Source organism: Anser brachyrhynchus (genome assembly GCF_964034855.1).
Source record: "Anser brachyrhynchus genome assembly, chromosome: 12".
NCBI classification, from domain to species: Eukaryota; Metazoa; Chordata; class Aves; order Anseriformes; family Anatidae; genus Anser; species Anser brachyrhynchus.
In genome coordinates, this window is record NC_137707.1 from 12,331,277 (window position 1) to 12,347,819 (window position 16,543).

The following is a 16,543-nucleotide window of genomic DNA, read 5'->3' on the forward strand; positions in this document are numbered from 1 at the left end:
TACAATACCATCCAGGTGCTTCTGCCAGTTCCTGGACTCTGTTCTTGGAAATGTACAAATGTATGTGAAGGACAGCCTTACAGCCTCGTGGTGGGTGTAAGCCCAGACAAGAGGGCTCTGACCTGCTGGCCTGTGTAGTGATGTGGAAGCCGGCTGCAGCACAGGGCCTGCATTACACACTTGTTCTGGAAACGAGAAACCTCAGACTCTTAACTTCATTGCCATTTGGATATTTTCTTCCTTTCGTTCATGTTCTGCTCTAGTAATTTACATTTTCTTATACCCTGCTCTGTTTCTCAGTCCTGTTTTCTAGCAGAACCATAGCGTCTGCCTGAGATGTCAATACACTCAGCTCATGCCATGCATGGACATGAATTGTGGTTAACTCCACTGTGGGGCCGTGGCTCTGGATTTTGCTCTGCATTAGCCACAGTGAGCCCCGAAGCGATGTAACAGCAGACACACGGTGCCTTGGGGGTGGGAGAACGCTCCCTGCGAGGACCCTGTTGCTCAGGGTTGGCGCTGCCCTTCACCTCGGGTTGGATTATGCCAGTTGTTTTCCAGGCTGCCTGTTGCCATCCTGCTGCAGGCTCACGGTGGGCATCGAGGTGCTGTTCTCCGGGGCGCCCCCTTCCCTCTGCCCGCTGCTTTTCTGGAGCCCTCTGCAGTGGCTGCTGCAGCGCCTGGGCTCTCGGTGCCCGCTCTCATCCCTCGCTCTTCCAGAGGGGCACCCTGTACCCAGCCCCGGGTCCCTGCACCGCTCTCGGGAGGTTTTTGGTGCTGTTTTCGGACCACTCGGTCTCGTCTTCCAGCCTGGATTAGAAATGCAGCTCTCAGGTCAGGTGTGTGCATGTCAGGTGTGCATTACTGAGCGGTGAATTTGCCAAAGAAATGTGAAGCAGCAGGGATGCCCTGTGGTAGCGGCATCACGGAGCTTGGAGCCTTCCACCCTTGGCACCTCTTTGGTGGAGAGGGCTGCTGTCTGCCCGGCGACGTGGTTTTCTTCTCCTGCTGTCCTCCCCTGCGGTAATACTGTAGATCCCTTGTGTGTGACAGATGAGCTCCTCGCCGCTGTCACAACTACGTTGCACTGTGTTTCTGTTGAATGTGGAACAAACCCTGGCCCAAACTAGAAACGAGCACCTACCGCGAGCGCACGCAGATGCTGTGAGTTTTCCTGTTGCCTTTCACTGTGGAAAGACACCTCCCGGGAAGCCCTCTGGCCCAGAGGCCTTCCGGTGCTTGCTGTTATTTTTGGTTGCCGAATTTCCTGTGCTGGGTTGGAACCGCTCGGAAGCACGGCGGTCATGTCCTGTTAGTCCCCGGCGGGGCCGTTTGCCTCGAGAAGCATCCAGTTCTGTGACTCGCCTCTGTGTCCTGCCCCCACGCTGAGTACTGTCGCGTAGAGTGAAGTCTGAACCATTGTAATTAGTCTGTAACATTATGATTAGAGTGTACAGAATTATTTATTTTGTGTACTCTGTTAAACACGTAAATGTATTCTGCGTACCCCATCGCTCTGTTGTCATTAATCCTGGCACACACGCGGTCCGGTGGCTGGAGGACGCTGCTCGACAGCTGGGAACTGTGGTCAGCGAAGGCACCAAAAGCTGGGAGCTGCTCGCCCCGCGGCAGGAAGGCACCAGCGTGCCCCGAAAGCCTTCCCTGGCTTCCTCCGTGCGGCTGCCCGGAGCTGCGTGAGGGAGGCCTTGCGCAGGGGCTGGGATGGCCGTGGGATGCCCCAGGTGAGCCGGGTGCTCAGCCTCCCCGCAGAAGTCACGCTTTGGTCGCTGGATGGGTGCTTTTGGGCACTTTGTTCGCTTTTTTGGGGCTACAAGGTGGCAGGCAGGGCCAGAGAAGTGCTCTGGCTTGCTCACAGCAACTTGTCACCTCTCCACTTTCACTCTTTTAAGGGCTGATAGGAAAACCTGCAATAAGGAGAGAAAAGTGCTGCTTCTGAACCACATCACACTGCAAGGGAGGGGGTTCTTCAGGGCTGAGGGGGCAGGGGTAGGGGTGACGGTGACCTGAGCACCCAGCAAAAGCCTCTCAGGCAGTGCTTTCTCCTGCCTGTGCAGCCCCTCCCTGCGTCTCCGGCTGCCTTTGAAGTCGTTTGGAAGCCAGCTGAAGCCAAGAGTGGGCTCGTTCCATGGGGCAGTTTTATTTCAGGTACCGCTGGGTGAGAGCACGAGCCAGATGTCACGGCAGACCCCTGGGCACAGTGTCCCTGCGGCTGCCTGCCTTAGGGGGGCTTTGCAGGCAGCTCAGGCTCGGGTCCCGTGTCCCCGCCCCAGCTTTCAAGGCACGGGGCTCTGCCGTACGTCCGTGTGTGGCATCGCGCTCTCTCTGTGACTGCTTGGTACAAGAGTGATGACAACGTTTTGGGGGCTGCGATTCATGCAGTGAGGGTTTTATATCACGTTTGCATCACTGGTGAAGAAAAAAACGCTGCTCACGTTGGGACGGCCTGATCCTGCTCCTCTCCGCTGTGTGCTGATGACCAGCTCTAGTTTGAGCTGCCAGGAGCCAGCTCTTAAGCCCCTGAGTGGCTCATGGCTTTTTTTATTTAAGTGGAGATGACACAGGGTGCTGAAGAGAACACTTTGGGAAAAGTGGCATCCACCTGCCCTCCTGCCTTTGTCCGGCACATGCCCTTGTCTTAAGAACATGATTGTGTGAAAATACCACTTTCTTCTGAAAATCCATTGCCTGGCCTTAATTTTTTTTCTCATCTTCCAGTTTTCCTTTGGGATAGCACCGAGTTTACTGCTGTGTTACCCCGAAGCCTGCACATGCTCTGCAGCATGCTGGCTCCAGCTGCCCCCTTGTCCCTTGCTGAAGAGACGGAGCTGCCCGTGACACTTCTCCCTCTCAGCTCGTGTGTTCCCACACTGCTACGCGTGTTACTGCTTTAAACTCCAGGCGAAGGTCTTTTATAAGCCTGTGCACCCAGCAGCACCCCCCCCTCCCTGCATTTTTTGCAAGCCTCAAAGCCCTTGCTGGTGCTGGGCTGTAGAGCTGCTGGCTTATAGAGACCCTGAGCCGTGCCCGAGCTGCAGCCGGCCCCATGCCCAGTGCTGGGGTTGAGCCGTGGATGCCTCCAGGCTCAGCAGGTCCCAGCCGGGCACCAAGCTCCAGCTCCAGGATTAGGGCAAGGAGCCACGTTCTGCCCCCGTGCTCCTGGTCCGCGCCACGAGAGGAAAGGAGGCAGAGGCCGCGCCTGGCGCAAGCAAATGGTGGCACTTTATTGCTCTGCAGCGCGGGGAACCTCACTTTGTGTTCAGCCCCTCGCTGGCAGGGCTGGAGGTGCCGGGAGGCTCTGCCCAGCTCCCCTTGCCTGGGCACGGAGCCTGGCAAAGGGATCCCTGCGGCCCCGGCTCTACCCCCGAGCGACGGTGGAGTCGATCCAGTTTCGGAACTGGCTTACGCGGGTGTAGACGGCAGGCGTGCGGATGTTGCAGTTGCTGTTTCCCCAGGAGACAATGCCGATCAAGGTCCAGACGTTCCCGTTCTTGTATACAAGCGGGCCACCGGAGTCACCCTGCGGAGAGGAGAGCCCCGGCTTCGCTGTGCCTCCGTCCTGCTGGTGCCAAGGTCCCAGGACCTCGCTCCAAACCCATCTCTGCCACCCCAGACGCCTGCTCCCCTAGGAGCTCGATCTCAGGCTCCCCAGGTACAACGGCCCCCATATCCTCAGCGGCCCCGCGGTGCAGGGGGGATCCAGCTCCTTACCTGGCAGGAGGAGGCGCCGACCCCCCCGGCGCACAGCATGGAGCTGGTGATTTTGTTGCCCCAGTACTGCATGCACTGGCTCTGGGAGACCAGGGGCAGGGTTACCTGCTGCAGGCGCACCGCCAAGGCGTTGGCTGGGGAAAAAAAGCGGTGTTAGCTTGTGCTGGGCAGGCACACGGCCCTGGGCTGCGGGAGCACACGGACATCGCTGCGTAAGGGCACGGGCACCCCGGGGAAGCTCCCGCTGGCAGGCCCAAGGTGCGGGTGCTGCCCTGCAATGCATGTGGCCGCTCCCTGCAGACGTACCCCTTGCACACTCACCTCTGGGAAGGTGCAAGCAGCCCAGAGCAAAGGCGAGCTCGTGCCTGTGCACAAACACCCCTGGGGATGTGCCCACACCAACACACACGTGCACATGGTTGTGCACGTCCGGACACAGCCACTCAACCGCACAGCTCCCTCCTCCCCACGGGCACATCGTGTGCTCCCCCAGCAGGTGCCCGTGGGTACCCCGCATCCACCAGGCCCTTTGGGAAGGAGGGTGGCCGCACACGGCCATGCACGCCATCTTCCCCCCGCTGCAAGAGGCAGCGTAGCTTGCCGGGAGCCCACCGAAGCCGCAGGGTACATACAGTTTGTGTTGGTGCGTCCCCAGCCGGTGGTGACACACTGCAGGTTGCTGGGCAGAGCCAGGTTGGCTGGGGCCAGGCAGACGGGGGCCACGCGGGACCCCAGCTGGGCAGGCGAGGAGAGCTTCAGCAGGGTGATGTCGTTGTTGAGGTTGTAGGCGTCCCAGTTGGGGTGTGTGACGGCCTGCCAAGAGCCAGAATGTCTCGTCCCAGCCCTCCAAGAGCCACCGTGCCACGGCACGGAGCTGTAACCCCCTCCGCACCGCATCCACCTGACTCACCTTCACCACGGTCTTCACCTGCACGGCCTCTGAGCTGGAGCTGCGGTCATATTCCCCGAGGACAACAACGTGGGAGTAGGGGCTGCAAGAGGCGTGGGGGGTGGTCAGGGAGCCCTGTGGCAGCCAGCACCTGGCCCAAGGGCTCCGCAGCCCCGGGGCTTGCAGTGGTGCCAAGGGGCCAGCTGGGGAGGGAGCCGTGGGCTGCTCGGTCCCTTTGGTGCTGGGTTTTGGGGCTGCCCCGTGATGCCCGGCGCATCCTGAGGCTGTGCCCGTCCCTCGGCCGGTGTTCCCCGGCACGGGGCTGGGGCTGGCGGGTGCCAGAGGGCATCGCTCCTCACTTGAATTCGCAGTGGGCAGCCGTGACCACCCAGTAGTTGTTGATCAGGGAGCCGCCGCAGAAGTGGGATCCTGTTCGGGTCTGGGGAGGAAAAGGGGGAGAAGAGCTGGGGCTGAGCCCTGCGGCTGTGCCCGAGGCTGGGGACAGGCAGGGGGTGCGGGCGTCCCCTTGGGTGCCCGCCCACGTCCCGAGCCCAGCGCCCAGCCCTGTGGGAGCAGGACGGTGACACACCTGCAGGGACACCTGCCAGGGCCAGGAGCCAGACACCGCATTCTGCCCGTTGATGATCCTCTCGCTGTACTGCAACGAGGGGCTGATCGCGGGCACCCCGCAGCCTGCGGGAGATGCTCAGGGGCACGAGGGTGGCCAGGCACAGCACCCCGCTCAGGGCTTGTGCCCAGGGGCTGCACCCCTGCTCTGCGCTGCCATCCCCGCTGCCCCGGGCCTCCCGCACCCCAAAGACCTGCTGGCACCTTGGGTGCTGTGCCTGGGGGAGCAGAGGGACGCAGGCCACTGCACCTGCCCGGTACGGTGCCACCTCTCTGGATGCGTGGCTCTGCTTACCTGAGACGGCGCTGGCGAGGGCCAGGCAGGCAACTGCCCACAGAAATGCCATCCTGGGAGGACGTGGCCGCGTCTCAGGGCTACGGGCTTTATAGCAGCTGGGAGCCGCGTGGCTCGTGGCCAGGCAGGGCAAGGTCCCCGTAGTGCCTTGTCCCAGCTGTGGGCAGCGGTGCTGTGCCAGGCCTACGCCTGCCGTGCCCCAGGTGGCCCTGGTGTCAATGGCTGCAGGAATGGGCTGCAGAAAGGCACCAGGGGCGCTTGGGGCACTGCTGGGATGAGTTGTGGGGGTCCTCGCTGCAGCCTCTGATACTACAGGGAGTGAGGGTCCTGTAGGGCCACGACGGGGGCACATTTACCGCTTGGGCTATTTGCTGGCACACAGGTGGGGCTGAGATAGGTGCCAGTGCCTGGGCTGTGGGAGACCGCCGCGTCCCCAGGCCTGTTTCAGATCTGCTTGGCACCAGGGCTGTTCCCCTGTGTGGCTGTGACACGTGCCTGGGAAGGCGCACGTCCCAGCTGGACGTTCCCAGGGCCCAAGGCCACCCCTGAAAGTGTGTCCCTGTGCAGGTGAGCGCATCCCAGAGCCAGCTGGGGTGAGCAGAAGCCTTCCCAGGCAGCCAGGGACTGTGGAGAGCACGCGGTGAGCCCCTGGGAGGATGGCAAGGCTGACCCCGCAACCCCTGTGCCACCCCCCAGCAGCTTCCCAGCCCCTCTGACCCCAGACTCAAGGGAATACTTCTGTCCCCCCAGCCTCCCCTGAGTGCCTGGAGCTATTCTTGGAGCGATGCTGAGCACAGGGACAGAGTCTCTGCTCTGTGCCACCCCCGTGCCCTGTCCTCTGGCACGTAATCAGGACACTGGCAAGTGCTTGCAGAGCTCAAGTCTTTATTTCTGTATCAGTGCCATACATGGACAGCAGGATCAGGCCCGCCACGAGGCAGCAAGTGCAGCAGAGTGTGGCGGTCACCTCTCCTGCCAGCCAAGGTGCTGTGGGGCTGCGCACACATGCAGGCCAGGCAGGAGGAGACGGCAAAGGAGGGCTGGGCAGGGAGCTCCCAAGGGAGCTGAGCACAGAGACCCACTTTGCTCCAGGGGAGGAGATGACCAAGCGATGGACAATGGCAGTGGACGGAGGGAGAACCAGTGCCCAGCGCTGCCTATCACGGAGGAAGCTGGGACAAGAGGACGCTTGATGCACAGGTCAAACTCCTTTCATGTCCTGTAAGATGTTGGAGTCTTGGACTTCAGTGCTGTTGCGGATGCTGGCAAGAGAGCTGGGTCCAGGAGTTGGGCAGGTCACCACAACTCAGAGCTCTCTCTTCATGCCCCCAGGGAGAGTTATGGCATTACCCAGGGTGGTGAGACCCCTTCTTCTCTATTGCCATGAGCCATGATGAGCTGGCTGAGCTGCTCCCCCCCCCCCCCCATCCATGCATGGCCTAGGCTGGTTAACAGGAGAGGGAGTCCCTGCATGGCCAAAACCCTCTGGCAAGCCTGGGCCTAGCAAGGCTCCGATTTGTCTCAGAGCTGGGGTGATCAAAGCATAAATGCCCAGGCTGCTCTGGCTGTCTGGATCCTCAGGGAAACGCAGATGTCTCTGCAGCCCCATGGAGAGTTGGCCTCACCCCAGCTGCAGCCTCCTGTCCTTCGCTCTGCTGCTCTACTTTCTCCTACAGGCAATAGGTTAAACCTGAGCAGGTCTCAACTGCTGCCTCAGCAGGCCAGCAGAGCTGTGGGTTGAATTTTCTCCTGACCCAGGTCTCCTGGGTCTGCTTAGAGGGGTGACAGTTGGCTCAGCAAAGCAAGACCAGAGAAGGATGCTACGTATCCAGCCTGTCCCCGACACAGGGCAAGGAGCAGCGCAAGGGGGATGCCACGTGGCATCTCCGTTCTCCCCACACACAGCCTCGGAGCTCTCCCGCGTGGTCCGTGTGTCCATGGGGGCAGCGGGGAGCGGGGCCGTGGCAGGCAGCGGGTTGTGTCAGGCACACTTGCCCTTGCGAAGGCAGAAGGGCAGCTCTGGTGCAGGGACCAGGATGGTGCTGAAGATGGGCTGGTAGCTCTCGGGCAGGGCCTGGGGGTGCTGCGCCATCATTTCCAGCACCATGTGTCGCACCTCCTTGGAGACGTCACCCCGGAGATCCAGCAAAGTGGAGATGTGCTCATCGCTGGGCAGAGAACAGGAGGTGAGCGGGGTGCAGCTGGCCCACAGCACTGCTGCCTCTGCAGCCCTGCACAGCATCGCTGGGCCCCGCAGCGCTCGCGCCCCCCCCCAAACCTCCCATGATCCAGAGAAGCTGAGCTGAGGCTGGGGAGAGCTGGCACTTCAAACCAGCCAAATCTTTAAATAGGCTTGAAAATAATCCCGCAAACCTTATAATTTTTGGTTTTGGCATTTTTTTTTTTTTTTGCCAATTCTGACATTTCCAATTTGGTTTTGTGATTGCTCACCCTTTTGGCAACTAAATATGGACAGGTGAATGCCACAGCAGAGCTGCTTTTCCCTTTATGTCTTTGCCCTTGGAAATTTGCAAGAATCCCTCAAATCTGGGACACGGGAAAAGGAAACTCTTTCTGCATGCTTTGCAGCCCAAACCTGGCTCCCCAGTGCAGTCCTGCCTACCCTATCTCATGGGAGAGCAGAGCTGGGCTCCCTACCTGACGTCAGGGTACTTGGTGATGAAGCCCAGCACCTCCAGGCTGAGCAGAGCCGTGTCTTTGAGGCAGAGCAGCTCCCGCACGGCAAACACGGCCTCGAGGTTCTGCTGGCTCCTATCCAGGCCCTGAGAGGGAGAGCGGGATGTATGTGAGTTTCCAGCCAGTTTCTCCTCACAAGTGCACCACGGGTAACTGCCCCATCTTTTTCCTAAGCCAATGCACCCACCGGAGGGGAACAGCTCGTAACTCTGCACTGGCCTTGCTCTGGGGCTACCCTGTGGCATGTGCAGTGCCCCCTTCTCACAGCCCCACCCCAGCTCCCCACCGCCTTCGGGCACCTCTCACCAGGCTACAGAAGAGCTCCCGGAGCTGCGTGGCGTCCTGCAGCAGGCGGTCGCAGAACTGTCCCCGCTCCTCCTTGCTCTTGCACACCATCTTCTTCTGCATGAGTGCCCGCAGGTACTGGTTTGCAACCAGGACCTCGCACTCTGTCAGCAGGAGCTGGGCACCAGGGCAGAAGAAAGCTGTTAGCTCTGGGGGTAAGACCTGAACTGCCCAGGAAAGGCAGAGGGGGAAGGGGCCAGACACAACACCAAGCACTGAGGACAGAAGGACAGCTGAATCTGGGGGAAACCCCGAACATCTCTGCATGATGGAGCCCCTGGGGCTGCTCTGGAGGACACGGGCTCTCCAGCAAATCTTCAGTGACCGTGGCTCTGCATCTCCGCTCCCCTCCCAGCGCCCTGCTGCCTCTGGGCTGTGTCCTGGGCCACAGCACTGCACCCTACTGCCCACCGTAGAATCACAGACTCGTAGAATGGCCCAGGCTGGAAGGGACCTCAAAGATTATCTAATTCCATCCCCCCCTGCCATGGGCATGGACACCTTCCACTAGACCAGTTTGCTCAGAGCCCTACGTCTTTGCCCTAGAGGCAAGCAGCTGGTCAGAGGACACGTGAGAGAAGCCCTGCAGCAACTGTACCGTGAAGACGGGTTTCTTGACACGGGAGAAGTCCTTTGCGTACTTGTCTATCACTTCGCACATGCTGTTGACCAGCTGGGACCCGGAGAGCCACTTACGGGAAGCCAGCTGCACACACAGGGGCTGAAAAGAAGCACAGAAAAACATGAAGTGCCCTGCACCGTGTTGCTCTTGTAGCAGTTCCATCTGAAGGGTGGCACAGCACCCCATAGCACCTGCCCTCCTGCTGCCTGGAAGCACGTCTGCTTTGCCTTGCAAAAGCCCCCAAGCCTATTTGTACAAGAGGGCCCTGCCAGCAAATAAACTAGGAGTGACGTATATTAGGAAATGGATGGAAATACACTGGGACCACCACTTTTGGGTCTGTTTGATGCCCACAGATCAGCATTTTGAGCTTCACCTGGGTCGTGGAATTTCACAGGGCACTGCACCCAGGTAGCGCCTGAGGTTTGGGGCAGCAAGCTTCTCCTCACATGCTTGCTTTTGGCCTGTCCTTCTGCAACTTAATTTTTAATTTCTACTCCCTTCCACTTTCCCTGCTTAGACAAAACATGTTTTTTTTCGCTCAGGGCTATGACCTCCTCCTCCCCTGCTGTCCTTGTCGGCAGCATCCTCTTCCTGCCTAGAGGCACACATTCTCTCTGTATCTGCTGGGGCCATGGCAATCTCCACACTGCCTGTGAGTGCTTCATCCTTTAGTGGCTCTTTTGTTTCCATGGCATTCACCTTCCAGCCCTAAATAACAATGCCATTATTTTTTCCAGATTTCGTCCAGACTCCAGGAAAGCTAGATTTGACTATACTGGCAGGAAATGACTTGGGCAGTCACAGATTGGCTTGTATCCTCTGCACGGACACTGCTTCTCTCCTGCTTGGTTTCGTGCCATGGAACAGCCACAAAAGGAGCGCAAGGAAGCCCAGGTGGGCTGTGGCTCCCAGCCTCTGTCAGTTGGTGGTTTTAGGGCTATCTGCCTTGGTGATACAGGGTGGTGCTGGCAGGCAACAGCCATCGTGTGAACTCCTGGTGGTTTATCAAGGCCTGGGAGCCAGGCTGGCAGGGATATGTTTGCAGGATGATAGCCAGCTGGATGCAGCCCGCTGTTACGGAGCACGTGGCCCACATCCTGGGCAGGAGTAGGCAGTGTAGCAATAGTGCTGTTCTCTGGGGACAGGTCTGTTGCATCCCCGCCAGCCTCAGGGACTGTGGACAAACGTACCTGCAGGTCAAGGAGCAGCTCCTCCAGCAGCAGCTGGCAGGCTTTTTTCTGCATCCTGTCTAGAGCAGCCTGGAGGGACACAGGGACTTCTCTGCAGGCAGAGTCGGGGTGCAGAGTGGGGACAAAGGAGCTAGAAGAGAGAGAGAAGGGAGGGGACAGGTAGCCTGGGAAGTACAGTGGGGACACTAGTCCCACGGGGAGCTGGCAGGGGGATGGAGAACTTGTGGTTCCTTGCAGGTAGAGTGGTTGCTCTGAGAGGCAGCCAGAAGGTGCTGAGGCTGGTGCACGTTACCTGAGAGCCAGGTTGTTGTTGAGCATGGCCAGTAGGTAGGGGACGTAGTACTTGGGCATGGTGGGATCCTTCTGGTGCTCCTTCCCATATTGCACTAGGGCTTCCCGCAGACTGCAACACAGCGAGTGAACCACGATGGGCAGGCACCTTGCCACAAATGCCTGGAGCAGGGGTGCTCCCGCGGCTCCTGGGGGCACATGCGCTTCCCACAACCCTCCCAGCTCACTTGGCTCTTTCCAGTCCTGCCATTGGGAGGTAGGATAGTGGGTAGGATAGCGGGACCCATCTTGGACCCCGTGGAAGAACAAGGCTCCGCACCACCAGGGAAGCACTTGGGTGAACAGGCCCTGGAAGCTGATGGCCACCAGGAGCTGGGACAGCAGCCCCACGGGTAAAAGGCTGCTGAGCCTTCCCCGGCCTGGATCAGCACTGGGTGCCACGTGGCAGATCTCTGCCATCAGCCTATGGTGCTGGGCTGTGGGGACGCAGGGTCTGTGAGGAAGGGAAGGGGTGTGAGGGGCTCCACTGACCGGCCCAGAAATGCCTCGAGCTCCTCCAAGGCCATGTTGTAGACCTTCTGCTGCAGAGAGCTGGTGATCAAGGAAGTTACCTTGATATTACTATTCAGCATCTGCACGGGGAGAGGACAGTGGAGGTGAGTCAGTGGCTGCAGGCCATGGCCCCCTTTCGGGGGGCTCTCAGCATGGCCATGCCCCAGCTGCTCCTCACGGGGCACTGCACGTCTGCCCCTCAGTGGCAGCCCAGGAGCGGGAAGGGGAGAGCCTGATCACATCTCAGAGCTACAACAAGCACAGTGTGGCCCTAGACAAGCCAGCAAGACAGCAAGAGCACAAGGTGCCGACCCGTGGTGCTGGGGACCCACCTCTATGACATCAGTGGGCAGGTCTGACTGGAAGAAGCCCTGATGGTCCGTCTTGGGTTCCTTTTCCCTGAACCACTCCTCGAACTCCCTATTCAGGGTCCTCGGCATCCACTCGAGCACACTAGCCTGTGGGAAGGACGCCCGCCATGGCCAGCCCAAGACGTCAGGTACCAGCTCCCTCCGGACCCAATGCACAGCCCAGGAGCAAGTCCTGGGCCTCATCCCCCAGGCTCAGGGGCCCACGCTGCTCTCAGAGCAGATGCCTGTGAGGTGGCCACGGCTGGGCCCCTGCACGCACTGCACATGTGCTGTCCTGTTCACTCACCTTGAGTTTCACCACGTATCTCCTCTCTGTCTGATCCACAAGCTCGGGGGAAATCAAGGGGCCCAGAGAAGAAACATCCACTTCTGGGAGAAGGTCCGGGTGACCCATCATCTCGGAGCTGGAGGGCAGAGGTGGCACAGGGCTGGGAAGACCTGCGTTTTCCAGCAGTTCCTACCTCTGCCCTCCCCAAGGCCACCCCCAGCAGCCAGGGACTGCGTGCTGGTGACAGCCTGGCTCCCTGCACCTCCCCTGCTTGGGGTTGCCGCTGACCTGTGGTACACATGAAGCACCCACTTAAGGAGGTGGAAGAGCGCCTGTTTGTCCAGGTCTTCTCGGAGGATGTCTTGGAGGTGGCTAGCGAGGGCCTGGTGGTACGTGGCGGTGCAGACGCTGAGGATGTTGTAGTGGGCTGGGACGCACTGGACCATCAGGTCCTTCACCACACGCAGCTCGGACACGATGTCCCTCTGCAGCGCCTCCAGGTGCCTGGACAGCCCTGCATCCACGCGGGTGGTGTGGAAGTGGGTTCCTGTGATGGTCTCCTGGAGAACGTGGTAAAACTTCTGCCTCCAGCCCTTTGGGCGGCCAGGGGGCAGGAAGGTGGCATCCAGGAGCAGAGTATCGTCTATTTTCTCCTCCCTCTCGATGATCCTTACGGCGGTGACGAAGAGAACTGGGTCCTCCTGCACCAGCTGCAGGCTGCTGCCCACAATGCCCCACAGCTGCTTGGCCAGGCTCTCGTTGAGCTCCTGCAGGCCACTGAAGTAGGACAGCACAGTTGCCTGGGCACTGGAGAGCCCACGAAGGTGCAGCTGGGAGAGGATGTTATCCCGGAGGTGCTCCATCATCATGATCTCCACGTGGGCCTCCAGGAGGTGCTGCCCACGGAGCAGCTGCAGCGTATGGGAAAAAACCTCGTGGACTGTGGGAGAGGGAGGAGAGATGCCAGGACTGAGTGCTGGGGACAAAGGGGAGCAGGTGCTGGGATTATGGGCATGGGGTAGCAGGGAGATCATGAGGGGAAGGGTCTGAGATCTGGGCCTCTGGAAACACAGTGCTGGAAGAGGCCCTACAGAGGCGGCGGCATCTCCATCCACGGAGACTTTCCAAACCTGATCAGCAAAGCCTGAGCAACCTGCTCTAGCTTTGCCACCAGCCCTCTGCAGAGCCCAAGGTTGGACTGGAATATTCCCGAGTGCCTTTCACCCCAAATCCACGAGCACTGGGCCAGTGCCTTACCCGAGAAGAGCTGGGGCAGCACCTGGACCACCGAGGCCAGCTGCACGTGCTCTGCCATCAGCGTCCGCATCTGCTGGAGGTCCTGGAAGCGGTCCGCGCAGTCGAGCAGGGCCCATCGCGCTGCCCCCAGCTCCTGGCACACGCTCTGCACCTCCTGGACCGCCGACCGCAGCTGCTCCAGCCCTGCACTCACCCCCTCCAGGTAGGACTGGACGGTTGACTGGGGAGCAGAAGGGAACAGAAGGCAGTGGGGAAGCTCTCAAAGGCTGGTGGACTCGCGCACCGTTTGCCCCAGCCCTGCCGGGCCTCTCTTGCGTGCACTTCCCCAGCCCCGGAGGGTGAGAGCTGCCTCTGCCACCATGCCTTCTCAGATCCCTCACGATGACCCCATCCCACCAGCTTCAAGAAGGCTGCTCCAGCGACAGGAACGTCCCGTGTCACCCCTCTGAGGACACTAAGTCACATTTTACTGAGACCGTGTGCAGGGTTTGGGGGGGCCAACGGCTACTGAGCATGAGGTGGGAGAAGGGCATCACGGTGGGGTTACCAGGGCAGCAGGGTGAGCAGTAACCAGATGTCTCCTTTCAGATTTAAAATACTACTTTGCTTCCACAAAATCTTTACAGGCCCCAGGGCCCCAGGATGTCCACCAGTCATACTGATGGCATGAAACACCTCAGTGGCCATAAGCCCTGCTCCAAAATGGATTTCCAGTTTTTCCAACCCTGCAGCAGCGCTGGCACATCTTCACGCCCCGTCTGCCCATTTAGCTTTTGGTTCCTGGTGCCAAGAAGCACTTTTAGGCAGGATCAACAGAAATAAGTTGTTGTTTCTGAGGCAACTTAAAACAAGTTGCCTCTTGGGCAATTCACCCACATTCAGGGTAGGATGAACCATCTCCAAAATCAGACTGATCAGGTTATTCGTTCTTCAGGTTATGCAGAAAGGGATCACAGAGTCACCCTGACCAGGGAGGTGTGCGCATCCCTTATTTACGCGTGCAGAAATACTGCTGCTCCCGCGGGGGACCTGCAGGCAGGGATGGGGCAGGCGGGAGCTCTTCGCCTCCTCCCGGCCGTGGGGAAGCGGAGCTGTGGGTGCTGGGAAGGGGCAGTGGTGGGGAGCGCTGCCTCCCGCACGCGGGATGTGTCCAACACTCTTAGCGTGTAGTTTCGAAGGATGGACAGACACAGGAGACTCATTTTAATACTTCGGACAATACCCAGGGGTGTTAGGTGGTGGTTACCAAATTTTTCCCCTAAACAACTGCATTTCTCCCACCGGGTGCCGACCAAAGGACAAGATTTTTCCAGAGGCAGAAAAAAAAGATGATTCAATGCAGAAGACCCTGGCTGGGATCCCTACTTGGGGAGGTGGCAAAGCACCCATCAGGCGGGACGTGCCAAATACCCACCTTCAGCCGCGACTGGATGGAGCTGTTCCTCTGCGTCTCTCGGCTCCGGTACTGCCCGAGCCCCTCCAGATTTTCGGGGCGGTAAAACACCCCCGAAGCCCATTTCAGAGCAGCTCCTCTCGCTAACTTCTCAGCCTTTTCCACCTCTGGCCACTCCTCATCTGGGGATGAAGCCAGGGGTTAATGAGCGCAACGAAGCCTCTCCTTGCGGGCAGGAAGGGCCCCCGAGGCCAGAAGCAGGAAGCCGGCCGCGAGCGGACGTCCAAGCACACCCAGATGTGGGCAGCCGGACAGCACGGCGGCGAGCGGGACCTCCCGGGAGGGCCCCCAGCGATCCCACCGCAGAAGGCTGCCCTGAGGAGCTGTCACCCAGCCCGCCAGCTCAGGACGTCACCCAGGCTGAGGTGACCCGGCATGACAAGGACGGGTCGCCCAGAGGGGTCTCATGCCACAGCAGGGTTAGGGCAGTGAGTCAGCAGCTGGCGCGGGGAGCTGGCGGCCGGCACAGCCTCTGCGCCTGGTGGTCCTGGAGGGGAAGGAGGCTCCGGCCGGGGCAGCTGCGCTGCCGAAAGCTGAGGTGAGGCCGGGAGCCTCCTGGCCTCGTTGGTCTCCCAAAGGCACCTGATGTGTCTGCGCGGGGCCACAGCGTCCTGCCTTAGCCCCAGCACAGCGCCCGAAGCCGTGCCAAAGGGTCTGCGCGGGGCCACAGCGTCCTGCCTTAGCCCCAGCACAGCGCCCGAAGCCGTGCCAAAGGCTTTCTTGCCACAGCCCCCGGGCTGCGATCCAGCGCGGCCGCCACATGCCAGCCCCCCCCCAGGGCCTGCTTTCACCGCGTGCCCCCCCTCCCCAGCACCCTCCCAGCTTGGGGCTCCGTCACTCCGTGGGGATGTCGCCCTGTCCCCAGCCGGGAGCGGGCACCGCCGGGGCTGGGGGCTCTGGAGGACGGCAGCGGGTCCCAGAGAGCGCTGGGGAGGTGGGCAGCTCGCGGGGAGGCAGAGCTGGGCTTCCACCCTCCCGAGAGCGCAGGGAACAGGGAAAAAAGGGTGCGGGAGGTGGCGAAGCGGGGAGCGCGAGGAGCGCCCAGAGCAGCAGCAGCAGCAGCAGCATCCCTCCCCGCCCGGCACCCCGAGGGGCTGCCTCACCCCGTTACCTCTGGGGCTCGCGCCCTGCTCGTCGTCCGCCGACGTGCCCATGGCCTCTGCGAGCTCCAGGGCCGCGGGGCTGGGCCGCGCGGAGGAAGCCGGCGGCCGTTTCCTCAGCGGTCCCCGGGGTGCTCGTTGGGCGCCCGCCGGCTCTCGCTTCGGGGTGGCGGGGCCCCGGGCAGCGGGGTGGGAGCGGGGTGGGGATGGGGGGCGAGGAGGGATCGCGGCCCCTGGCAGCCGGGCGGTGCGGCCCGGGGGGCACCCACGGCGGGTATGGGGTGACCCCGGTGGGTACGGGGTGACCCCTGCGGGTACCGGGTGTCACCAGTGGGTACGGGGTGCCCGCAGTGGGTGCGGGGTGACCCCAGCGGGTGTGGGATGTCCCCAGTAGGTATGGGGTGTACCCCAGTCGGTACGGGGTGTCCCCAGAAGATATGGGGTGACCCCGGTAGGTACGGGGTGACCCCAGCGGGCACGGGATGTCCCCGGGAGATACGGGGTGTCCCCAGCGGGCACTGGGTGACCCCGGGAGATACGGGGTGACCCCAGCGGGCCGGGTGTGTCCCCGGCGGGTACGGGGTGCCCCCGGGCAGCGTGGGCAGCGGCTGAGCTTCGCCCAGCGAGGGGCACGAAGAAGCAGGGGCACGGCGATCCGGCCGGGCAACCGCCGCCTCCGGTCACCGGGAGGGACGCGGGGCGGTCCCCGTGCCGCCCGCCGCCTCCCCGGGGCGCGGCCGGGGCCGGGGGCCCGTGGCGGGGGCGGGGGGGGGGGGGACGGGGCTCGGGCAGCCCCGGGGACCCCGCCCCGAGCGGGCCCCGCCCCCTGCCGAGGCCCCGCCCCCCCTCCC

At 61.3% G+C, this 16,543-nt stretch overlaps 2 protein-coding genes across 8 annotated transcripts; both read right to left on the reverse strand.

Annotated features, from left to right (window-relative positions):
* Positions 1 to 1,655: 1,655 nt before the first annotated feature.
* On the reverse strand, positions 1,656 to 6,275 carry CTRL (chymotrypsin like). 7 transcript variants are annotated; one of them, XM_080552009.1, is made up of 7 exons: positions 5,544 to 6,275; positions 5,211 to 5,314; positions 4,981 to 5,060; positions 4,643 to 4,724; positions 4,365 to 4,545; positions 3,733 to 3,866; positions 1,656 to 3,541 (listed from the first exon to the last, which is right to left on the reverse strand). In XM_080552009.1, exons 1-7 carry the CDS (start codon positions 5,893 to 5,895, stop codon positions 3,380 to 3,382), a joined length of 1,095 nt encoding a protein of 364 aa, XP_080408135.1. In that variant the 5' UTR covers positions 5,896 to 6,275; the 3' UTR covers positions 1,656 to 3,379. The 7 variants fall into 7 exon arrangements, with proteins under 7 accessions (XP_080408135.1, XP_080408133.1, XP_080408134.1 ...); XM_080552007.1 differs by having other exon boundaries at positions 4,981 to 5,314; XM_080552008.1 differs by having other exon boundaries at positions 3,403 to 3,866; positions 4,981 to 5,314.
* A 133-nt stretch (positions 6,276 to 6,408) lies between these two features.
* Positions 6,409 to 16,446, reverse strand: EXOC3L1 (exocyst complex component 3 like 1). Its single transcript, XM_080552002.1, has 13 exons — positions 15,704 to 16,446; positions 14,554 to 14,714; positions 13,140 to 13,359; positions 12,171 to 12,822; positions 11,901 to 12,018; positions 11,576 to 11,701; positions 11,223 to 11,323; positions 10,693 to 10,803; positions 10,401 to 10,530; positions 9,184 to 9,306; positions 8,547 to 8,702; positions 8,202 to 8,326; positions 6,409 to 7,711 (listed from the first exon to the last, which is right to left on the reverse strand). Exons 1-13 carry the CDS (start codon positions 15,744 to 15,746, stop codon positions 7,525 to 7,527), a joined length of 2,253 nt encoding a protein of 750 aa, XP_080408128.1. The 5' UTR covers positions 15,747 to 16,446; the 3' UTR covers positions 6,409 to 7,524.
* Positions 16,447 to 16,543: the final 97 nt, after the last annotated feature.

Coding starts and splice junctions, on each gene's coding strand:
- CTRL (XM_080552003.1), bottom strand. CDS start 5,895: ATGTGCCCCCGTCGTGGCCCTACAGGACCCTCACTCCCTGTAGTATCA. Junction 5,315..5,543: donor CCTCGCCAGCGCCGTCTCAG/GTAAGCAGAGCC, acceptor CATCTCCCGCAG/GCTGCGGGGTGCCCGCGATC. Junction 4,725..4,980: donor GCTGCCCACTGCGAATTCAA/GTGAGGAGCGAT, acceptor CGCCTCTTGCAG/CCCCTACTCCCACGTTGTTG.
- EXOC3L1 (XM_080552002.1), bottom strand. CDS start 15,746: ATGGGCACGTCGGCGGACGACGAGCAGGGCGCGAGCCCCAGAG. Junction 12,823..13,139: donor GCTGCCCCAGCTCTTCTCGG/GTAAGGCACTGG, acceptor CCTCTCCCACAG/TCCACGAGGTTTTTTCCCAT. Junction 7,712..8,201: donor ACCAAGTACCCTGACGTCAG/GTAGGGAGCCCA, acceptor TTCTCTGCCCAG/CGATGAGCACATCTCCACTT.